This window comes from Loxodonta africana, chromosome 7 (genome assembly GCF_030014295.1).
Source record: "Loxodonta africana isolate mLoxAfr1 chromosome 7, mLoxAfr1.hap2, whole genome shotgun sequence".
Lineage (NCBI taxonomy): Eukaryota > Metazoa > Chordata > Mammalia > Proboscidea > Elephantidae > Loxodonta > Loxodonta africana.
Window position 1 is genome coordinate 64,863,225 of NC_087348.1, and position 25,150 is coordinate 64,888,374.

The 25,150-nt window shown below is 38.5% G+C and overlaps 1 protein-coding gene across 6 annotated transcripts in view; it reads left to right on the plus strand.

The window, feature by feature from the left end:
* The window catches only part of HPS5 (HPS5 biogenesis of lysosomal organelles complex 2 subunit 2), a 61,142-nt gene extending 36,480 nt beyond the window's left edge, over nt 1-24,662 (plus strand). For 4 of the 6 annotated variants that reach the window (XM_010592197.3, XM_010592198.3, XM_010592196.3 and 1 more), the window contains exons 9-23: nt 396-484; nt 7,313-7,491; nt 7,917-8,075; nt 8,916-9,102; nt 9,803-9,905; nt 10,773-10,922; nt 12,110-12,187; nt 12,493-13,070; nt 16,165-16,285; nt 16,551-16,706; nt 17,430-17,549; nt 18,373-18,486; nt 20,291-20,397; nt 23,042-23,312; nt 23,653-24,662. In XM_010592197.3, the coding sequence (XP_010590499.1) occupies nt 396-484; nt 7,313-7,491; nt 7,917-8,075; nt 8,916-9,102; nt 9,803-9,905; nt 10,773-10,922; nt 12,110-12,187; nt 12,493-13,070; nt 16,165-16,285; nt 16,551-16,706; nt 17,430-17,549; nt 18,373-18,486; nt 20,291-20,397; nt 23,042-23,312; nt 23,653-23,713 (2,473 nt within the window). In that variant the 3' untranslated portion in view covers nt 23,714-24,662. The other 2 variants (XM_023550799.2, XM_023550800.2) reach the window with 2 other exon arrangements.
* The last annotated feature ends 488 nt before the right edge of the window (nt 24,663-25,150 follow it).

Genomic DNA, 25,150 nt, shown 5'->3' on the forward strand with positions numbered 1-25,150 from the left:
CCGTGATTTCCAATAGTGTGGTGGTAAGATGTTTTATTTTGTCTTTGTTTTAAATGTGCCCTTGTAATACCAAATACAGGGAGTTTGTCTGCTTTAACAAACATCAGGTAGGTTGTCCCTAAACTTTTCCAGAACCAGCCTTTTCTTTTAAGAAGATATTTAGTAGGTATCTGATTTTTCCCAATTTAGGATCATTTTTATGCTGTTGTTTTTTAGTGAGTTGTTAACAGAAAAGCCACATTAAGAGTTGATAAGCTGGATGACTGTGGTGTTTTTTGTACAGCCTGGCTATATTTGAATAACTAAATGAAGACCTGAATTCAGGGAGTTGTATCATAGACTTCTATATTCCAGCAAACTGTAACTCTCTTGGCTTCTTCCATTTTCTCTTTCAGTGAACATTGTGTGCTGACTTGGACAGAGAGAGGAATTTACATTTTCGTTCCTCAGAATGTTCAAGTTCTTCTTTGGAGTGAAGTCAAAGGTAATTATAATTATCTACCTTACGTAAATTTTAATCTCATGCTTGTGAAAGATTTAATTCTTGGAGAGTAAGAGGTAGAAAAATGGAATGGGGTGACATTTCTTTAAAGACTAAAATCATAAATGTTTCTCATTGTAAGGTACTTCCCAAGCATACATTTGTAAATTTGTATTCACCTATTTTGTTTATTTCTTTAAATCAAAATATTTTGTTGTGTTTTCAAAGTTTATACAGCAAATTAAGTTCCCATTTAACAATTTCTACGTAGTTTGCTCAGTGACATTAGTTACATTTTTCACAATGTGTCACCTTTCTCATTTCCTTTCTGGTTGTTCCATTTCCAGTAATCTAGTTTCCTCGCCCCTTTGCCTTCTTGTCTTTGCTTTGGAGTAAATGTTGCCTGTTTGGTCTCATGTAAATGATTTTTAAAGGAGCAGAGTTCTCATGGATGATATTTTTGATTTCATGAGACAATCTGTTTTTATCTAAAAAATGACCTCGTGGAATAGTTTTTTTTTTTTTTTTTTTATTGTGCTTTAAGTGAAAGTTTACAAATCAAGTCGGACTCCCATACAAAAATTTGTAAACCCCTTGCTGTATACTCTTGCTCTTCCCCTAATGAGACAGCACACTCCTTCCCTCCACTCTCTTTTCGTGTCCATTCAGCCAGCTTCTGACCCCCTCTACCCTCTCATCTCCCGTTCAGACAGGAGATGCCAACATAGTCTCATGTGTCTACTTGTTCCAAGAAGCTCATTCTTCACCAGTATCATTGTCTATCCCATAGTCCAGTCCAATCCCTGTCTGAAGAATTGGCTTTAGGAATGGTTCCTGTCCTGGGCTAACAGAAGGTCTGGGGACCATGACCTCCAGGGTCATTCTAGTCTCAGTCAGACCATTAAGTCTGGTCTTTTTACGAGAATTTGGGATCTGCATCCCACTGCTCTCCTGCTCCCTCAGGGGCTCTCTGTTATGTTCCCTGTCAGGACAGTCATCAGTTGTAGCCTGGCACTATCTAGTTCTTCTGGTCTCAGGCTAATGTAGTCTCTCATTTATGTGGCCCTTTCTGCCTCTTGGGCTCATAATCACCTTGTGTCTTTGGTGTTCTTCATTCTCCCTTGCTCCAGGTGGGTCAAGAGCAATTGATGCATCTTAGATGGCCACTTTAGATGGCTGCTTGCTAGCGTTTAAGACCCCAGATGCCACTCTCCAAAGTGGGATGCAGAATGTTTTCTTAATAGATTTTATTATGCCAATTGACTTAGATGTCCCCTGAAACCATGGTCCCCAAACCCCCGCCCCTGCTGTGCTGGCTTTAGAAGCGTTCAGTTTTTTCCAGAAACTTCTTTGCTTTGGTTTAGTCCACTTGTGCTGACCTCTTCTGTATTGTGTGTTGTCTTTCCCTTCACCTAAAATTGTTCTTATCTACTATCTAATTAGTGAAAACCCCTCTCCCGCTCTCACTCCCCCCCTCTTCTTGTAACCATCAGAGAATATTCTCTGTTTAAACTGTTTCTCGAGTTCTTACAATAGTGGTCTTATACAATATTTGTCCTTTTGCAGCTCACTAATTTCACTCAGCATAATTCCTTCCAGATTCCTGCATGTTATGAAATGTTTCACAGATTCATCATTGTTCTTTATCGATGCTTAATATTCCATTGTGTAAATATACCATAATTTAGTTATTCATTCATCTGTTGATGGGCATCTTGATTGCTTCCAACTTTTTGCTATTGTAAACAGTGCTGCAGTGAACATGGGTGTACCTATATCTGTTCGTGTAAGGGCTCTTATTTCTCTAGGATATATTCCAAGGAGTGGGATTGCAGGACTGTATGGTAGTTCTATTTCTAGCTTTTTAAGGAAGCGCCAAATTGATTTCCAAAGTGGTTGTACCATTTTACATTCCCACCAGCAGTGTATAAGTGTTCCAGTCTCTCCACCACCTCTGCAACATTTATTATTATGTGTTTTTTGGATTAATACCAGCCTTGTTGGGGTGCGATGGAATCTCATTGTAGTTTTGATTTCCATTTCTGTAATGGCTCATGATCGTGAGCATTTCTTCATGTATCTGTTAGCAGCTCGAATGTCTTCTTTAGTGAAGTGCCTGTTCATATCATTTGCCCATTTTATAATTGGGTTATTTGTCTTTTTGTGGTTGAGTTCTAGCAGAATCATGTAGATTTTAGAGATCAGGCGCTGATTGGAAATATCATAACTAAAAACTTTCTCCCAGTCTTTAGGTAGTCTTTTTGCTCTTTTGGTGAAGTCTTTGGATGAGCATAGGTGTTTGATTTTTAGGAGCTCCCAGTTATCTGGTTTCTCTTTGGCATTTTTAGTAATGTTTTGTACACTGTTTATGCCATGTATTAGGGCTCCTAGCATTGTTGCTATTTTTTTCTTCCATGATTTTTATCATTTTAGGTTTTATGTTTAGGTCTTTGATCCATTTGAGGTAGTTTTTGTGCATGGTGTAAGGTATGGCTCTTGTTCCATTTTTTTCAGATGAATATCCAGTTACGCCAGCACCATTTGTTGAAAAGACTGTCTTTTTCCCATATAACTGACTTTGAGGCTTTGTCAAATATCAACTGCTCATATGTGGATAGATTTATGTCTGGATTCTCAATTCTGTTCCATTGGTCTATGTATCTGTTGTTGTATTAGTACCAGGCTGTTTTGACTACTGTGGTAGTATAATGGGTTCTAAAATCAGGTAGAGTGAGGCCTCCCACTTTGTTCTTCTTTTTCAGTAATGCTTTACTTATCCGGGCCTCTTTCCCTTCCATATGAAGTTGGTGATTTGTTCCTCCATCTCATTAAAAAATCTCGTTGGAATTTGCATCGGAACTGCATCATATTTATAGATGGCTTTTGGTAGAATAGACATTTTTACAATGTTAAGTCTTCCTATCCATGAACAAGGTATGTTTTTCCACTTACGTAGGTCTCTCTTGGTTTCTTGCAGTAGTGTCTTGTAGTTTACTATGTATAGGTCTTCTACGTCTCTGGTAAGATTTATTCCTACGTATTTTATCTTCTTGGGGGCTACTGTAAATGGTATTGATTTGGTGATTTCCTCTTCGATGTTCTTTTTTTTTTGGTGTAGAGGAATCCAACTGATTTTTGTGTGTTTATCTTGTATGCTGATACTCTGCTGATCTTTTCTATTAGTTTGAGTAGTTCTTTTGAGGATTCTTTAAGGTTTTCTGTGTATAAAATCATGTCATCTGCAAATAGAGATACTTTTACTTCTTCCTTACCAATCGGGAGGAATAGTTTTAGTTCAAGGTTTAAAGACTATTTCAGGGCAACAATTTTGACCTATTGTTTCATCAGTAATTTTAAATGTTATTTTGTTTTATTATTAAATATTAGTAACCACTGCTAAGGATTAAATGGGTTACCACCTTCCCACTAATTATCCTAATTCTCTATCTCTGTTAGAAGTCATGTTCTAACTCCCATTTTGTTTCACAGTAGTTTAGGGGGTTTAAAAAGTCCTTGTGGGAACAGCAGCCATTTTATGCGCCTAAAACAGAGAAAATCTGTGTGTGTGTGTGTGTGTGTGTGTGTGTGTGTGTGTGTTTTAAATTAAAACCAGATATGGGGAAAGTATACTTGTGTGTGTGTGTGTGTGTGTTTTAAATTAAAACCAGATATGGGGAAAGTATACTTCTTTTTAGTACTGCTGGGCAGTAGAGCCTATCTTGAGTTTTTTGTCTTTTTCTACTTTGTAAAAACAAACAGAGAAAGAAACTGTTATGTGTTGGTCTGATCAACACTGATTTCTTGTGGATCAAATTCCTTAAAGGTGTCCCTTGAAAACGATATACATGTGTGTGTGTATATATATATATATATTAATGTTTTTTATTATGCTTTGGACGAAGATTTACAGAGCAAACTCGTTTCTCATTAAATAATTAATACACATATTGTTTTGCGACATTGGTTACTAACCCCACAACATGTCAACACTCTCCCTTTTTCAACCTTGGGTTCCCCATTACTAGCTTTCCTGTCCCTTCCTACCTTTTCATCCTTGCCCCTGGGCTAGTGTGCCCATTTAGTCTTCTTTTGTTTTATGGGCCTGTCTAATGTTTGGCTGAAGGGTGATCCTCAGGAGTAACTTTGTTACTAGCTATAAGGGTGCCCAGGGGCCATACTCTTGGGGTTTGTCCAGTCTCTGACAGACCAGTGAGTCTGTCCTTGTGTGTGTGTGTGTGTGTGTGTGTGTGTGTGTGAGAGAGAGAGACTTTGTTCTACATTTTTCTCCAGCTCTGTCTAGGACCCTCTATTGTGATCCCTCTCAGAGCAGTCTGTGGTGGTAGTTGGGCACCATCTAGTTGTGCTGGACTTAGTCTGCTGGAGGCTGTGGTACTTGTGGTCCATTAGTCCTTTGGACTAAAATTTCCTGGTATCTTTTTGGTTTTCTTCATTCTCCCTTGCTCCACATGGGGTGAGACCAGTGGAGTATCTTAGATGGCGTCTGACAACCTTTTAGGCCCTGAGATGCTACTTACCAAGGTAGAACATAGCACATTTTCTTTATGAACTATGTTATGCCAGTTGAGCTAGATATTCCCTAAAACAATGGTCCCCACAGCCCTCAGCCCAGTAATTTGGTCCTTCAGGGAGTTTGGATATGTTTATGGAATTTCCATGACTTTGTCTTAGTCAAGTTGTGCTGGCTTCCCCAGTACTGTGTACTGTCTTACCCTTCATCAAAGTTACCACTTACCTACTGTCTATTTAGTGGTTTTCCATCCCCATCCCTTCCCTCCCTGGTAACCATCAAAGATTGTTTCTTTTTGCATGTAAACCTTTTCCTGAGTTTTTGTAATAGAGGTCTCATATTTATCCTTTCTCCTCATAATACCCTCCAGATTTATTCATGTTGTGAGAGCTTCACAGATTCATCATTGTTGTTTATCGTTGCATGGTATTCCATTGTATGTATGTACTATAGTTTGTTTATCCATTCATCCATTGATGGGCACCTAGGTTGTTTCCACCTTTTTGCTGTTGTGAAACAGTGAAGATGGGTGTGCATATGTCTATTTGTGTGACAGGTCTTATTTCTCTAGGATATATTCCTAGGAGTGGAATTGCTGGATCATATGGTATTTCTGTTTCTTGCTTATTAAGGAAGCGCCATATTGTTTTCCAAAATGGTTGTACTATTTTGCATTCCCACCAGCAGTGTACAAGAGTTCCAGTCTTCCTGCAGCCTCTCCAACATTTATTATTTTTTGTTTTTTTGATTCGTGCCTGTAATATTGGAGTGAGATGGTATCTCGTTGAGGTTTTGATTTGCATTTCTCTAATGGCTAGTTATTATAAGCATTTCCTCATGTATCTCCTAGCTGCTTGAATGTCTTCTTTGGTGATGTGTCTGTTAATATCTCTTGCCCATTTCTTAATTGGATTATTTGACTTTTTGTTGTAGAGATGTTGAATTTTCCTATAGATTTTAGAGATTAGACCTTTGTTCAGTTTGTTATAGCCAAAATTTTTTTCTCAGTCTGTAGGTTCTCTTTTTACTCTTTTGGTGAAGTCTTTTGATGAGCTTAAGTGTTTAATTTTTAGAAGATCCCAGTTACCTAGCTCATCTTCTGGAGTTTATATGTTGTTAGTTACGGTTTGTATCCTGTTAATGCTGTGTACTAGGGCCTCTAGCGTTGACTCTGTTTTTTCTTCTATGATCTTTATAGTTTTTGGTTTTATATTTAGGTCTTTGATCCATTTTGAATTAGTTTCTGTGTATAGTGTGAGGTATGGGCCCTGTGTCATTTTTTTGCAGGTAGACATGCAGTTTTGCCAGCACCATTTGTTATAAAGACTGTCTTTTCCCCATTTGATGGACTTTGGGCCTTTGTCAAAGATCAGGTGACTGGAGGTGGGTGGATTTACATCTGGGTTCTCAATTCTGTTCCATTGGTCAATGTGTCTGTCGTTGTACCAGTACCAGGCTGTTTTGACTACCATAGCTGTCTGTATAGTAGGTTCTGAGATCAGGTAGTGTGAGTCTTCCTACTTTATTCTTCTTCTTCAATAGTGCTTTACCCATCTGGGGCCTCTTCCCTTTCCATATAAAATTAATGATTAGTTTTTAAAGAATGCTGTTGGTATTTGGATCGGGATTGCATTGTATTTGTATATTGCTTTGGGTGGAATTGACTTTTCAGGTTTTAAGTCCTTTCAAGATACTCTGCCAAAAAAAAAAAAGATACTCTGCCAAGACATATTTTCTCATGAATTGCTTATTGGTTTACATACAGTGTGTCAGCCTATTCATTGAACATCAAATTGTAACTCTTAGAAATGTTATAGTCTGGCCTCTAATGCAGATTGTCCTCTTTTTAAGTCACAATTTCATTTCACAGAAAATAGCATTTAAACACAGGATTTTAAATCAAAGAGATGCAGTTCTTTTTTCATATCCTTTATTCTTGATCTTTTTAGAATAGAAAATGTCTAAAATATTATTTCTTTGTTGAAATGCAAATACAAAAATAGAGATGAAATTCAGTCAAGCCAGACCCTATATAAGAAGTGAATGTATTAGAATAATTAACAAAAAACCAAACGCATTGCTGTTGAGTCAATTCCGACTTATAGCTACCCTGTAGGACAGAGTAGAGCTGCCCCATAGGGTTTCCAAGGAGCAGCTGGTATATTCAAACTGCATCCTTTTGGTTATCAGTCGAGCTCTTAACCACTGTGCCATCAGGGCTCCAGAATAATTTTAGCCCTTAAGAAAATGAAAAAGGGTGATTTGGTTAACATCTTGCATGTTAACTTCTGTGGTTTTTATAGATATTCAGGATGTGGCTGTTTGCAAGAATGAGCTGTTTTGTTTGCACCTAAATGGGAAAGTCTCACATCTTTCGCTGTTATCTGTGGAACGCTGTGTGGAACGCCTGCTAAGGAGAGGCCTATGGAACCTGGCTGCTCATACTTGCTGTCTCTTCCAAAATTCTATTATTGCCAGCAGAGTAAGTCAGAGAACTTACCTAGGTGTGTTCATCATGGGTTGTTAATGCCATCCTAAATTGCACGATTGTGTTATAAAATTGTTTGTCTTCATTAGTTTTTTATTTTGTTAAAAATATCACATATACCTACAAATTTATTTTAACTTCAGGCATATCACATATACCCACAAATTTATTTTAACTTCAGGCCTTGTTTTAAGGGGCTTGATTATACATATGTGTGTGGTTATTGTTGATTAGATTTTTAATTCCTAAGGTGATTCTCATTAGGGCTTTCATCAGCCTGTTAGAAAGCACTTCAGATGTTTTATTTGCTATGTTAGACCTCTTTCATTATATTGGCCATTGAGTATAGATTTAGTTGCAGACAAGAAACTATTCCATTATTGACAGTACCCATGGATGTTTACTTTTTCTTTTATTAGGCAAGAAAAAGTTTGACTGTTGATAAATTGGAGCATTTGAAATCTCAGCTGGACCACTCAAGCTGCAGCGATCTAATTTCTCAGTTGGAAGAATTGATCTTAAAATTTGAACCTTTGGATTCAGCTTGCAGCAGTAGAAGAAGCTCCATTTCATCACATGTAGGTGTTCTCTGCTTTTAAAAGCATTTTGCTGTGGAGTAAGATTTTTCCTCTTCAGGCTGCACTCACTTTCCTTCACTTTTCGGTGTTCGAGTTTTCCTGTGACTAAACTGTTGAGAAGAGATTAACACAGACCCTACGCTTCCTTTTTGACTTACGGGGATTCAGGGTTAGGAAATGAAGGTACCTGCCTAAGTGTTTTCTTTGCGGACCATTCCATGCATCTCGTACACCTGTGTTCTGCTCATTTGTGTCTGAATCAGTTGTGATTCTGGAATCGAATCCTTCCTTTGGTTTATTTATTTCAGAATAAGCTAACAACTCAAATATCCAGTTATTAGCTACGAGATTTAGGAAAGTTTCTATATAATAGATTTGGGGGGCCTTTCTTCTCGCTGTTGGACGGCCACAGGAAGCCTCTGGCTAGATGTGTCTTGGATCCACATTTTTGTTTTGTAATTGATTATTATTTCCTGTTCCCAAATGCATTTGAGACTTCATATGACCTCCAGCATAAGTTATATTGCTCCTAATATGTGATTTTATGTGCTTCATGCTAATGCTAATGTGTGTCTCAGTGCATCTCAGAATTGTCATATCTAATCCCCATTCTAACTGTCGGGCTTTATGAAGGCAAGGTAGAGAAATGCTGTAGCATTATACTACTGGCAAATCAGAGTGACCCAGCTGCCAGCAACCAAAACCTTGCTCACCAGTTTAATCTAATATTCATAACTGCTTTTCCTGACTTTCTACTTTGGTGTTGGTATTTCTCTTAAAAGGCTATATTGTGTTATAAAATAAAACTTTACTTTGAATTTTTGGACTTCTTATTTTTAGGAAAGTTTCAGCATCTTGGACTCTGGTATCTATCGTATCATTAGTAGTAGAAGAGGCAGTCAGTCAGATGAAGACTCTTGTTCTCTTCAGAGCCAAACCCTCTCAGAAGACGAGAGACTTAAAGAATTCACCTCACATCAGGAAGAAGACCAGCCAGAGCAATGCTGTGGCTCACACGAAAACGAAGGTGACGAATGTGTCTGTTGTTGATGCTGATGGGAGGCAATTATCTCCCATGACTTCTGGTTGTCAGTATTATCTTGTGCATAGAGTTTTCTATAAAACGTTAATCATTTTAGTACTTTATTTGGTAGGCTTTCCATCCTGACCTATACATCTGCTCACCACTAGAAGAGTGGATTTATATATAGAGGTTTTTTGCCCCTCGTGTTTAGGCTAACATTGGTAAGTACTTAAATTTGATCATGCATCAAAATGCTTGAAAGGTTAAGAAAGGTGGTCATTAACCGAAAGAGTGAAAAGATTTTTATTGTGACTAACCAAATTATTTTCCATCAGGAATGAAAAATTACTACAGTTTTGGGGGCCATTCCCTTCACTTCTTGATGTTCAAGTTTTCCTGTGACCGAACTGTTGAGAAGAGATTAATAGAGACCCTAAACTTCCTTTTTGACTTATGGGGATTCAGGGTTAGTAGGAAATGAAGGTACCTGCCTAAGTGTTTTCTTTGTGGACCATCCTGTGCATCTTGTACACCTGTGTTCTGCTCATTTGTATCTGGATCAGTTGTGATTTTGGTATCAAATCCTTCATTTCCTTTGGTTTATTCATTTCAGCATTTCTTAAAAATGGAAAACTCCCATGGGATTAGACTTTGTTTCTTTTTCCCCAACTCCATTCATTAGACAGTGTTTCTCATGTTTCAGTGACGTTTGAGGCAGAGAAGAATGAATCTTTCCTCCCCTTTGGCATCCCATTATCATTTCGTTCTCCATCTCCTCTCGTGTCTCTTCAGGCTGTCAAGGAAAGGTAAACCAATTGGTCTTGTCATTTAATCCCATTTCTGGTTTTGTTTCAGTTGTGTCATTAGGTTCTTTGTGGTGAAAATGGGAAAACATTTTAAATGAGAAAAAGAAATTCTGCTAGGTTATTTCTTTTCCAAGAGCTGTTAACTTTTCGTTTTAGTCTTGGAGAATTTATCTTCTTTCTTTATTTGAATAAGTGGATATTTGAGTTGTTACAAGTATGTTTTTTCCCCAGACAGAGCAAAAGTTTAAAAAGCTGTGTTTTTCCTCATTTTTAATAAGAACAGTTTCCATATGTCATTAGTCATTTCTCGATCCTTACTCAGCCTGGGCTCAGAATTAGAGACTTTTTGGAACTCTGTTTACTCTCTGGGACCAGGATTGGCATTTGAGTTTGAAAGAGGTAACTTTGTGTTGCTACTTCACTGATTATCGGAGTCCTACTGGATACACCTTTTGCTTGTTAAGGGTGTATTGTGACTAGTCAGCAACTGAGTTTCTATGAAAAAATTTCTTCGTTATCCTATGGCCAGGATGGGGCAGGTGATCACGTGACTTACTTTGCTTAAATTGACAGAAACATTGCAGACACAGCTGTTGTTAATAACCTTTTCTTTAGCACTGAGTAATTGATTTCTCAGGATAGCTTAGTAAATGAAGTGAATCATTATATTGTGAATTTTACATGGACCTTATGTAATATATATATATATGCGAGTAGGGAAGTTACTATAAACAGAGTCTTTTTGTCAAGTCCAGGTTGCCATCCTGGGACTTATAGGACCATAGGGAGCTCAGGTACTGAATTTTTCATCTTGGCAGAGCTGAGATATTTTTTTCATGTTAGTTTTTTTCTGTATTTGGCTTCCAGTGTTTCTAGCTTTGTGCGTAAAACTACTGAGAAAATTGGCACCTTTCATACAAGCCCTGATCTGAAAGTGAGACCAGAACCAAGGGATGATGAACAGTCATGTGAAGAGGATATGAGTCCAGTCACCTACCCAAAGGAGGAAGACACTGTGTAAGCCCTTGCCTGTAAATCTGTGTAAATTCTGGAGGAGCCAGCTGCCAGTTTGAAGAAACCCTGTTGGAAAAAGTGCTTGCATGATCCCGTTCATTGTAGATTGTTTGTACAGCTCATAAAAATTGTGAATGCCACAAGGTACTAGAAAATTGCTTCAACCTACAGCAAATCTATTGAGAGAGTTTTAATCGTGCACCTCTCCCATCTTTGACCTGCATAAACCCCCCCACTCTTTAAACTTCTGGATGCAGAGAAGGGGTATTAGATTAAGAGTAGGATGACTAAGGACCTAGGCCTTGTCCTGGCTCTGCTTCTGACCTGCGTGTGTCTTTGGGTAAGTCACTAGTGCTGTCTGGTCTGTGAGATGAGAGTGTTGGCATTGATGTCCTCTCATGTCCTTTACTATGATATGCTGGTGGTATGGTCCTTATGTTGTAGCAGAGCCCTTGACCTGGCACAGTGTGCAGTGTCATGTCTGTCTGTTCTCCACCTAATCTCATAGCTCAGGGTGTATGTGCAATAGAGGCAAACAAGCTCAGCACACATCCAGGAATTGGGAAAGAGTTGCACAGACCCAGAGTACCTGAACAGTCAGATGAAATAAAAAGTGTGTCATCCTCAGAATAAGTTAGCAAGTCTGCCGCGTTTCTAGGAAAAAAGCATAAGTTTATTATCATGGCCTTTCAGGCAGCCCCAGTCTGACCTTAGCCCATCTTGCCAGCCTCATTTCCAACCACATCGTTCTAAGAACTCTGACTTCCAGGCCTCTCAGAGAACTGGGCAGGTACTCTGATACCTCATTACCTTTCTTCATTCTGTTTCAGCTGTCAGGAGTATTCTTCCACCATTTTTTTCCTAACATAAATACTACCTTCTCAGGAAAGCTTTCCTTGATTATCAGAATAATGATTCATTCTTTTGTGCTTCCATAGCACAATGCTTGTGCTGCTCTTTAGCATTCATTTTATTCTCATTATATTATAGTTACTTGTTTGCATGTGTTTCTGTCTGACTTGAGTTTACTCTGACTTGAGCTTACTTTTCTTGCAGCCATGGACCATTATTTATACTCATCTGTGTCTCATGTAACATTAAGTACAGTACCTGCCACTCAGTAAATGCTTAGAAATATTTGTCCGAGAAAGCTCTGAATTCTTCTAAGTCTCTTTTTCATACTTGTCTAGGGAAAAAAAAGAGGCAACTAGTCAACCTCCAGAACAAGACTGGTTACAAGAGCTCAAAGTAGCAACAACAGAAGCAATGTGAGTATAAATGAGAAAGTTTTATAGTGAATGGGAATGGCTTTCTGAGATCATCAGTAGTGGTGAAGAGACAGTTTGGGGCAGAGTCATGTAAACTGAAACTGAAATTCAAGAATTAGTGAAGTACTACAAAGTGAATGTTCTCTGTATTATCGTCTTGCTCTGATAATTGTCGTTTAAAAGAGTCGAAAAGTAGTCTGTATGCCAGATAAGTATGTTGTATGGATTAGGTTTATTTAGCATCAAATCATTTTTTAAAGAAAAACATATAAAACATAAATTTCATACTTGTCTGTCTTATATAGGACCTTGCTGCAGGACCCACTGGTTTTATTTGAACCCAGGTCTCTGAGAATGGTTTTACAGGAGTGGCTGTTACAGTTAGAAAAAACTTTTGCCATGAAGGACTTTTCAGGCATTTCGGACACCAGCAGCTTATCTGTGAAATCCTACCAGGATACGCTGTTGCTTGATGAGTCAGAAAAGGGAATATTAGATGATGCTAGTGAAAGAGAAAAAAGGGACTCTTTAGACAATGAAGAAACTATGGATCAAGCAGCACGTGAATCTGTAAGTAGTCTGAGAGAGCCCTCGGATGACTTTTTCCGAGTGTGTTCTCCATGCATCATAGCAAATGACCTTCGGCAGGACCTGGCTGAATTGACAACGTTGTGCTTGGAGTTGAATGTATTGAATTCTAAGGTCGAATGTACAGATGGACACGTGGACCTCAGTTTGCAACAGTGCTCTCCTGAAATTCTGGCTTGTCAGTTCCTAAAGAAGTACTTTTTTCTCCTGGACTTGAAAAGAGCAAAGGAGAGTGTCAAGCTTAGTTATGCTAACAGTCCTTGTGTTTGGGATACTTTCATTGAAGGATTGAAAGGTAATAATCAGATTGCCTTACCAAGGATAGAAATTGGCAGTGGCATCTTGGATTTTTTGGAGTTTAAAAAAAAAGATTTAAGTAGAAGATCACCTCTGTTCTAGTTAATGCTTCATTCTGTTTTCTGCCCAATTTAATTTTTAATAGATTTTTAAGCATTGGTTTAATTTGTAACTCCTATAAGAAGTTAGTTTTATTTCTCTCAGACAGTTACTTTCAGAAAATGGTGGAGCAATGTTATAATGTAATTACTTAGATTTTTTTTTTTTTTTCTTGTTGATACAACAGTTCAGGGCAAGTGTGTCAGGCCACTGGGCAGCTCTTTTCCATATGGTAATTCAGAATTCCAGGTGCTTGCCATTTTTTGGAACTTCATCATTCCTCTGGGTTTATCATTGAGATTGAGTTGATAAATCCAGGGGGAAGAGGCTATAAGGGGCAGAAGTGCTCTCTCCTAGATCTACCCTGGTAGTTGTTCACATCTCTTCTATTCATGTTCCATTGGTAAGAATTTCACCACACAATCATACCTAACTACAGAGAAGGCTGGGAAATGTATCCGGTCCAGGAATCCAAGAGGAAGAGAACAGATATGGGTGAAGAGCTTACATGTCTGTCTCAGAGATTTTGGTGGGCAGCCAGCAGTCTCTGCCTCAGACTTGTGTGAAGGTCGTAATGTTTGTCATCCTGATGTAGAAACCAGCTCTTGTATCCCAAAGGTCATGCATGCCCATTCTACTGCATAGGCCCATGTTTTTGAAGAGGTGAATCTTCTTAATTCAAAACCCTGTTGAGTGACAGATGCCATGTTTCTGATGACTGATTTTAGACTTTGGAAATATTTGTTATTCATTACCAAAGTAAACAGGTAGTGATACGTTTTTATATTATCTGACTTAAAGATTTTTTAGATTTCTAGAAACACTGATATATAGTTATACATAACCAAAAAAACCAAACCTGTTGGCCATTGAATCAAGTTGATTCCAACTCACAGCGACCCTATAGGAGAGAGTAGAACTGCCCCATAGAGTTTCCAAAGAGTGGCTGGGGGATTTGAACAGCCAACCTTTCGGTTTGCAGCCCAGCTCTTAACCACGGCACCAACAGGGACCCGATAGTTATATATAGTTAATGTGTGTATTTATATATATAGATTTTTAAATATATATATTTACATATGTATATATGTAAATGTACTTATTAAATATTCCTGTGTGTATATATATACACACAGTTTTGCTTTAATTCACATTTAAGCAGTTAAAAGCGTAGAAAATGATTTCATTTTCTTTTTCTAAGTTGAAGAGGTAGATTGTCTTTTATGTGAAATTAGAAACAAGTTATTTAAATGTCTTCACATAGGTTGAATTGTTTATCATTATTATCCACAGGAAGTTTGCTGTGTCTGTCTCTATTATGTGCTCACACCCAACTGTGATCACAGGAGATAGCAGAGAAAAGTCTCCATCAGCCAGAATGACTGTTTACTTACGTGATGGGCAGTTGGAGAAGCTGTAACTGCTTGACTTTGGATGGACACAGTATGCTGTGGATCCAGCTTAGTTGCCGCTCAATCCTAAAGCCTTCCCTCACATTTCCAGCTCTAAGTGGGGCGCTCCTTTGCTGACTCTTTTACGTATTTATTACCTGACTAGTCAAATGGGAGCCGATGAGACTGGCTGGGAAAAATGAGACTTTTTTAAAAAATAGATATATCAGAAATTGAGGATTGGCTCTTTAAAATGGTCTGCACTTCTTCTAAAATGAACTGTCTGCACTTCTTCTAATGATGTTATTATGGAAAACAGCTTTTGCAACCATTCTTTGGTATTTGTCTTCAGAGCCAGTTGAGAACTTCTTGAAAAAATGAATTTTGTTACTCTAAGTTCCTTTTTTTTTTTTACTACGAATAGTTTAAACTATATCATCACTCACTTCACTCACCAGAATTGAATTCAAATCATTTTTAAGCATTTCTTCAAAAGATGAAGATTTGCTATGACTGATATTTTACAAAGTGGATCAGATATTTTAAATTAAATTTATTTATTCTATTCTAAAAGATAGAGTAGCGGCAATGGTTCTAGGAAAAAAACTGAGCAGTTTGACATGGGTAGTAGATACGTACACAGTCTCCCCAGATGCTTAAATGTTTCAGGTATCTTTTCCTTTCTTCTGTTTAAAACCTCTAATATGCTTTGCCTCCCGATTTGATTTTGTTTGTTTTTTAAAAAATAATATTGTATTTTCAGTGAAAGTTTACACAGCAAATTAAGTCCCCATTTGACAGTTTCTACGCAGATTGTTCAGTGATACTAGTTACATTTTTTACAATGTGTCAACATTCTCTTTAATTGCATTCTGGTTGTTCCCTTTTTGTGCTCTTGATTTTCTGTCGCCCTTCTCATCTTTAGTGTAATTGTTGAGCTTTTTATCTCATATAGATGATTTTTAAAAAAAATTTTATTGTGCTTCAAGTGCGAGTTTACAAATCAAGTCAGCCTCTCATATAAAAATTCATAAACACCTTGCTGTGTACTCCTAGTTGCTCTCCCTCTAATGAGACGCTCCTTCTCTCCACCCTCTATTTTCGTGTCCATTCAGCCAGCCTCTCATCCCGTCTGCCCTCTCATCTCCCCTCCAGACAGGAGCTGCCCACATAGTCTCATGTGTCTACTTGATCCAAGAAGCTCACTCTTCACCAGTATCATTTTCTGTCTTATAGTCCAGTCCAATCCCTGTCTGAAGAGTTGTCTTTGGGAATGGTTCCTGTCTTGGGCTAACAGAAGATCTGGGAACCATGACCTCCCGGGTCCTTCTAGTCCCAGTCAGACCATTAAGTCTGGTCTTTCTACGAGAATTTGAAGTCTGCATCCCACTGTTCTCCAGCTCCCTCTGGAGTTCTCTGTTGTGTCCCCTGTCCTGATTTGATTTTAAAGTCCTTAAACGTTCCTTTTTGTCTCTCCTACAACGCTTAATAGATTTTAGGCCTTGCACACATTAGGCGCATGACTAATGATTGTAAAATAAATGTGCTAATGAATATTTACAGCTAAGAAGTGAAAGGAAAAGAAAGTGCTTTATCTTTCAGAAATGGCAAGTTCCGATCCTGCGTATATGGCCATGGAAGAAGGAGACCTACCAACAAGATTGAAGTTACTAGATGACTCAGTCCCTTTTGATAGTCCTTTATTGATTGCCTATGCTACCCGGTAGGTTGTCTTGTATGTTGTTTATATGAACTAACTCAACCTAGGAAAAAAATTGCTACCTGGTAGGTTGTCTTGTATGTTGTTTATATGAACTAAAGCACGTGCATTTTCTTATCTTAGTCTTTAAATTTTTACTAATTTCATGTTGGCAGCATCTTGTTTACTTGTTAGTGTATTCATTTTCATTTCTAAAAAGTACTTTGTGTGAACAAGTTTTATCATCTCACTGCTGTTGGAATGGAAAGTGTTTTGTTTTTAAATGCAGGTTGTATGAGAAGTTTGGTGAATCTGCCCTTCGGTCCTTAATCAGGTTTTACCCATCCGTTTTGCCTTCGGATATCATACAACTTTGTCATGATCATCCTGCTCAATTTTTGGCCTATTTAGACAGCCTGGTGAAATCAAGGCCTGAAGATCAAAGGTGAGAAAGACAACAGGTTTGCAGGCTCTTCCCTCTCTCTCGACAGGGCATTATTACCCTTTTATAAGCAATTTTAACATTTTTGACTATTAGCTAGTACATATTTGGGGCATTTTGGCAATCTCGTACCAGTCTCAGCACACACCAAAAACATGCACGTAATGTACTGCTCTTCCCTTCTTCCTCCTCAGGGATTCTTACAGCATCAGTGTAAAATTAAACCACTGCCTCACAGCCTGGGCTAACATAGATAAGCTTCCTTGTATCTCTCTGCCAGTGAGTAGAGTTTTACCTTCACGTATTTATTGACGACGTCCCAGCTTTTTGTGGGTGGATCTCAGTTCCAGCTCTTCACCTCTTTTTAGGCTGAGGCCTCATTTTCTATCTCCATGTGGCCATAAACACCATCCGCCTTGGCTATTGAGACTAGCAACTTGCCCCTGTCTCTTTCTTTCTCTGATGTTTCATATTTGCCACACTGGTTTTCATCCCCCATTCTACTCCCCCTTTTTTGGCCCTTTCAAATTTTTATCTTTTAGCCCAACTATGCATTTAAATGACTATTCTGATTTCATCAGCATTTCTGTACTTTTTGTTCCTGATGGATTTTCTAGTTCTTTCATGCACAATATTGATTCTGTAATTAAATTTTCTTCACCTGCCCATACTTTGTTTCCTTTCTCATATGAAGATTGTTGATTTTTCTCTTTTCTTTTCTTTCAGGCCATCTTTCCTTGAGTCCCTTCTACAGCCAGAGTCTTTAAAATTGGATTGGCTGCTTTTGGCAGTGTCCCATGGTGCACCACCAAGCACAAGCACTATGGATGATGAAGGATACCCCAGGTATGGAAGAGTCCTTTTACTAAGCTCCTAAAATCCTTGGAAGTGGAAATGGTTTATTCATGTAGAATATTCTGAGCTTACTTACAAAAACTGTTATGGTGGGAGAAGAGGCTGACGCAAGTCATGGTAGTAGAGAGACGGAGTTTAGTTCTTGGTGGTTTGGGGTCATAGATCTTTAGAGAATCTGATGACTCCTCTCAGAAAAATGCACATTTGTGGAATATTTAGCACATGATTTGAGAGAATTATACTGACACACTGAAGCTCTTCCATGGACTCACATCAAGAGACCCCGATTAGTAGACTTGGGTGAGAGGGAGAAAATATTGTGTGTGTGTGTGTGCGCCCATGTGTGTTTTCTTCCTAGAAATTTTGCCAAGAGATTTCTGAACATAACCCTCTGATTAGGATTAAGAAAAAATGGAATTCACAAAAAATGCATCTTGATACTTAGAATGGATCAGAAAAATTCCTTGTGTTTTCTCCATAAAAAGGTTTTTAAAAGCCCAAAATACCTATCTTATATGCATAGAGAAAAGCCCAAAATACCTATCTTATATGCATAGAGAAAAGGTCTAGAAGAAGATACAATGGCTATCTGTAATTTTGATTACCTAAAATCTCTAATTTTAAAAAATGAGCAGGTGTTTGTTATAGGAAAAATTAACATTTTTAGTTTTCTAAAGGCCAAGTAGAAATGTTTGAAAAATGTTACAATGATGAAACAAAGATCATTAAACTCTATTCTTACCTATGACGGGACCAATACGCACTTTTAAAGTTTACTTCCCATCTAATTTACTAGTATTTTTCCCTTTAACAGGCCTCATTCACACTTACTTTCCTGGACTTACAGTCAGCTGATCCTTCATTTAATTAAACTTCCTGCAGATTTTACAACAAAAGAAAAAATGACTGACATCTGTAGGTCTTGTGGGTAAGTGAGAATTTTCTTAGATGCTGCGGTGAAGAACAGAATCAGTTAATAACTGTTCAGCTAAGGGCTTGAGTTGATATGTTGTATCATTTGGGAATTCTCTTTGCTACATAAAAGTACTTTTTTGTTTTCAGTAATAGTAAACATTTTCTTTTAAATTTTGTGTATAATTTTTCTTCGTATAGGAAAGATTGACCCTTGCTAATTCCCTCTTGTCCTCCAGCCTAGTTGCTGACCCATTTTTAGGCATGTAGATGGTATTTAACTAAACACCAGATTATGTGATACTAGTTAAAGTTGATATATAATATGGCTTCGGAGAAGCGAATGGGTTCAATAAAATCACTGGTGAAGGACTCAGGGAGGAGGTGAGATTGTGGAAGTAAGCCCAGAAGCCTGGATAGGATTTGGATTTGTAAAGGAGCCAGGGGGTAGGGCAGGATGGGTGAGAGAAACAGCAAGAGCAAAGGCATAAAAAACTGATGTTGCTTGTTTTCTGTACCACGTATTAGTTAGTTATTGGCTGGTCATATTCTTTTATCACTCCCCCAGGATTATAATCGTTTGGAGATAAGGACTGGTGTCTTCCATTTCTCTCATTATGCCTAATTTGTGCAGTGGTAGGTGCTTAATACATGTTTGTTCATTAAAACCTGGGTGACTGCAGCAGTTGCTTCTTTTGGATAATGACAGTGAGACTGTGCAGGTGATGGGTGACGTGGTCATACAGGACCTTGAAAGCTGGTCAGAAGAATTTAGTTAGCAGTAGAGACCTTTTATCCTTGGATGGTGCAAACGGTTAATGTGCTCAGCTGCTAGCCAAAAGGTTGGCGGTTCAAGCTCACCTCAAGAGGCACCTTGGAAGAAAGGCCTGGCAGTCTACTTCTGAAAAATCAGCTATTGAAAACACATGAGGTCTCCATGATTTGGAATCAAGTCATCAACAACTGGTCTGGTTAGAGACCCTTTTAGGTAAGGAAATGACATGATCAAAGTGGCGTTTTCTGGAGATCATTTTTGATGTCATACGCAAGAGGGATTAGAGAAAGAAAGCCATTTTGGTAATTCCAGTATGAGTGAATTGGTGATTAGCAGGGCAGCAGAAGGAGCAGAACCAACGGACATTTCAAAGAAAGGTGCAGTGGGACTTGTTGATACTGCATATAGCGCATGAAGGAGAGGGGACAGTTGAGAACTGCCAAGGTTTGCGTATAATTTAGAGAAGAAACGTGCATGTTTGGTGTTGAATCTTATAAAATTGATAAAGGTATAAGCATAAATGTTTATGATTGGTGTTTGGCCTCAAATGTCTGTATTTACTAATACCTTTTAGTTTTTTCTTAAGCCTTTTAGATGATGCCTATCCAGGAGAACTTTCTGTGATAACGGAAATGTTCTAATGTGCTGTCCAGTATAGTAGCCACTAGCCACATGTGGCCATTGAGTACTTGAAATATGAATAGTTCATCTGAAAAACTGACTTTTTAATGTTATTTACTTTTAACTAATTTTGGAGTCCCAGTGGCACACTGCTTAAGAGCTATGCTGCTAAGCAAAAAGGTCAGCAGTTCGAATCCACCAGCCACTCCTTGGAAACCCTATGGGGCAATTCTGCTCTGTCCTGTGGGGTCCCTATGAGTTGGAATCAACTCGACGGCAATGGGCTTGTTTTTGGGTTTTTTTAATTAATTTAAATTTAAACTTAAACAGCCACCTGTAACTAGTGGCTACTGTATTTGGATAGCACAGCTCTAGATAAATTCACTACCTTTTATCCCTTTCCTCAACTTTGGTGTCTTTCAAGTTTCTGGCCTGGATATCTTACTCTCTGCTTGGAGCTGGAGAGAAGAAGAGAGGCATTCACTAACATCGTGCATCTGAATGATATGAGTCTGATGGAAGGGGACGATGGTATGTAAATCCCAGTTGGTTACTCTTGGTTATAGTGTTTAGAAACCACTTCAGATTTTTCAATAAAGAAATAGGGTGAACATTTCAATGATCATGTATATAATTCTAGCTAGCCGTCAAATTGTGGACTTTTTATTTTTGTTAGTTGCTGTTGAGTTGATTCTGACTCATGGAAACCCCATGTGTGCAGAGTAGAACTGATCCATAGGTTTTGTACCACTTGATATATTATGAAATCATAATTAGGAATAAAACTAGGTAACTTTTTACTTGATGAATGACTACTATATGTTAGACAATATACCAGGTCCTTTCCATACACTGTTTTAAATGAGGTAACAAACCCTCAGAACAGTTATATAATTCCCAATTAACCAAACCAAAAACCAAACTCAGTGCCGTCCAGTCGATTCTGACTCATAGAGACCCTACAGGACAGAGTAGAACTGCCCCATAGAGTTTCCAAGGAGCGCCTGGCAGATTCGAACTGTGCCGACCCTTTGGTTAGCAGCCATAGCATTTAACCACTATGCCACCAGGGTTTCCTCCTGATTAACAGATATTATAATTAAGGGCCAGAAAGGGCAATTAATTTTCCCAAGGTCAAACAGCTAGTGAGTGCTGGAGCTGGTGTTCAGACTCAGTTCTGACTATCTCCAAAGCCTGTGCTCAGCTGCTTTTCCCTGTATCATGTTGTCTTTCCACAGAGAATCAAGTGGTAGAGATAAGTATGATGAAACTTAAATGGAGTAGTGATCAAACTCCCTAACCTTCATACATATTTAGATACACTTTTTTTTTTTTTTTTAAATCAACCCAGTGCAGCTGAAATTGCAGAACACCAGGACTTTGACACACAAATACCTGAAGTCTGAGAGTCTGTCCTGCATTCAGATAGGTGGTCTTGGTCTGTTTTGTGGTGCTGCTTTATTCATCTCAGTACAGATGTCAACAGCTTTACATCAAGGCCCTTTATCTAGCAGTGTGACCTACAGCCTTTTTCAGCCCTGTTGGCCCGGGAGATGGAAAGTCAGAGGTGGAACAAAGAAGCCAGTTGACTAGCAAGGGTTGGTTTCGTATGTCCAGCTGTAGCATTAATTGCTGAGATCATCCTTGTTTCCAGAATGAAACAAGAGAGCCAGGTGGTTTAGTAGGAATAGAATTATAGATATGCACACCTTTCTGAAAAATAACCAGGAAAGTTAAGATATAAATGTTTTACGTTTTTTAAATTACAACATAATGTGTGTGTTATAGGAAAAACAAAATTCAAGGAAGAATAAGTATCACCTAAAATCCTCCTGTCACATAAAAATACTCTTAATATTTTGTTAATATCATAAGAATATTAGTAATAACAAGAATGATTCTTACCCTTGTATTAAATGGAGGTGTTTTCTTGACACACCTCTCTCCTAACAACTCGTATCAGTCCCTCTCCAAGACTTGTTGATTTTGCCCGGAAATATGTATCTCAGTCATCCACTTTCTTCTTCCCCACAACCATCACTGGTCCGTCCTATCTACTTGCCTAAACTACTGCAGTAACCTCATAACTGGTCATCTGGCTTCCATTCTTGCCCATCTTCAATCCATTTTCCATGTAACAGCCAGAATGTTTCTTTTAAAACAAAAAATGGATTTTATGGCTCTCATTTTTGAAACCCTGTGTGTTACACTCAGAATAAAACCCAAATTCTTAAACTGGACCATAAGGCCTGGCCCTGTCATCTCATTCTCACCACTCACTACTCCTTTTGCACACTGTAAGCCTTTTTTGAATTTCGTGAACTCACCACGTTCTTTTCTGTCTCAAGCCATCTTCCATGTTTCCTTTCTCAGAAATGTGTGCCCCTTCACCTTCCATTCCTGATACTCTCCCACACGTTTGCACCTGCGTGGGCCCCGTGCACACACCTTTCTCCAAGCTCGACTCATCTTTCAGCTGTCTGCTTGAATAAATGTTCATGCCCTCATAGAGCTCTTCTCAGATCCTGCAAACAAAATTAGATCTCCCTCTGCCATTCTAATGGTTCCTTGTTCTTTTCTTTCTCACCACTTAGCACATTTTGAAAGTATATATTTATTTATACGTTAAGTTCTGTCTCCTTTACCAGACCGTACGCTCCACAAGAGTGCAGGGATCGTATCTGTTTTGTTCGTCATTGTGTATCCATTGTGTGGCATAGAGCGTGTCCTGGACTAATTATTTATTGGGTGACTAAATGAAAGAATAAGGAGCCCTAGTGGTGCAATGGTCGAGCACTCAGCTGCTAACTGAAGGGTGGGCGGTCCCAACCCATCAGCCACTCTGTGGGACAAAGATTTGGCAGTCTGGTGTCATAAAGATTATAGTTTTTGAAACCCTGTGGGCAGTTCCACTCTGCCGCATAGGGTCGCTGTGAGTCGGAATTCACGGGACAGCACACACCAACGACAAAGAATGTTGAAGCTAATTTTGTGATTGCTGTTTATCATAAACTATTTATTCAGCGTGTTCAGAAAACAACTTTGTGTTAGATTATGTTCTTGAATATGTTTATGTTTTTGTATTAAGCATGTTCACATATAACTTCCATCGTTTTCTATATTCAGGCAGTATACTAAGAGCAGTCAGAGCAACATTGTGTCTCTGTGTGTGTAGGTTGGATCCCAGAGACTATGGAGGAATGGAAGCTTCTCTTACATCTTGTACAGAACAGGAGCACCAGGCCAGCCCCCCAAGAGTCACCAAATGGGAACTTCAGTGATGGGCCTTCCCCCATCAGTGTGGAAAATGTGGCGCTTCTATTAGCTAAGGCTATGGGCCCAGATCGGGCCTGGTCTCTGCTACAGGAATGTGGTTTGGCCCTTGAGTTGTCAGAGAGGTTTACCAGAACCTGCGATATCCTGAGGATTGCTGAGAAAAGGCAGAGGTAATGCATATCCGTAATGCCCTCTCCATAGGTGCTTGGAGAACGTAAAACCCCACAGGCTTTCAGAGAGAGATGGGACTGTAGAGATCATCCATTTATAACCCCTCAATAACAGATGAGGGAACGGAGACCTATCTGTTAATGAAAACAGTTAAGGTAATAATTCCTACTGTTGAGATGAACACAAATACTCAAATCTGATGTGTACTTGATTCTGTATTATTGATACCGAGTATCGAATGGGCTCAGTCAACTTTTTAAAACTGTAATTCTCTGTGGTTTTAAATGAAGAATGAACAGTAACAACTAATTTTGCTTGTTTCTTTCTTTGGAATTTCAGAGCCTTGATTCAAAGCATGCTTGAAAAATGTGATCGGTTTTTTTGGTCCCAGCAGGCCTAGCGGAAGAAGATTTGGTACAATGTCATGGCAATTTGAGAAAATGGAATGTGAACTTTCTGAATGTAGTTGTTATCGAAGGAAAAGCACCACCTGAAAACCCTGCCACCTTGTTTGGGGTACTTTCTGTCAGTGTCTTTCACCTTGGCATTTGTGTCTCTGTCTGTGACCCCAATATTTTTCAACCAAAGTTGAATTTTGAAAGGAGTCAGGCCTTGTTTGCTCAGGTTAAGTGCTCAGGGATCAGAATGTGATCATTCCCAGCTGTGCACTCCTTATTCTGGACTGCAGCATTATTAGCTCCTTGCCACTGGATTGGGGAATTATATTTCCACTCTGGCTCCTGTGTTGGGAGCAGAATTTCTAGTCATGGTCCTATGAAAACAGATTATGTTATTGAGCAGAGTGGAATTCTTCTTATATCTCATTTGGGCAATCTAGGAATTGCTGGAATAAAGGACCTCTTATAATGGAATTAATGCATGAAATAAATGAAATACTGAAGGTTTAAATTAGATATTTAAATAAAATGGCTTCATACCTAAATTGAGCTAATTTTAAAATATATTTTTCCCAGTACTTATTTGATATTTTCTAACCTGAACCTGTATGCAATGGACTAATTTATTACTGGAAATGTTTTGTCTTAAATCTTGGTTTAACTAATCATCGTGCACTTTTAAGTATTATTTTTTAAAAGCCATAATAAAAGCTGAGTACTAATAAAGACATCAGCAAGTGCTTTTACTATTTAAGTTATATAACTAGACGAATGTAAATGTAAAATCTGATTAAAGTTTTCATTTGACCAGAATTTAGCCTTGAGAAGGTTTATTTTGAGCAGTTCACAGGAAGGCATGGGGTAAACTCAGTGTGGAGTAAGCCAAGTGTTGGATACATTGACTGAGACAGAGAACTAAAAAAAAAAAAAAAAAGAACTACAGACCAAAAATGCTGTCATACCTACACATGACACTTGAGTATGATACAACCAGATGGACTCAAGAGATTGTCAGGGAAAGGAGACTTCACAAAGATTAGAATTTTGGGAAGTGTGGAAAACTTTTCCACTAGGATCAACTGGATTTTGGCTGTATTATTTTGTGTTGAATGTGACTCTGTACTAAGGTGAAGGATGAGAGCTTCCCTTCACTGTCTGTCAGTTTTAGTCATTCTACAGAGACTGTCCAAAAGAGTGCCCACTGGGAATCCCATGATGAGGAGACAGCCTGAACTGGCATGACTGTGCAATTATTTCCTGACAGACCTTCCCAGGGCATATTCTAGCAGTCCTCATTTGCCAAAAGGGTACAGAGAAATTTCCAGCATTAAAAAAATGTTTTTAAATCGTATCATCTTCTAGACTTATTTTCCAAGGCAAACAAACAAAAAACTCCTCTTCAGTTAAACATTTAATTTAATCTGTTGGGTATTAGGCAA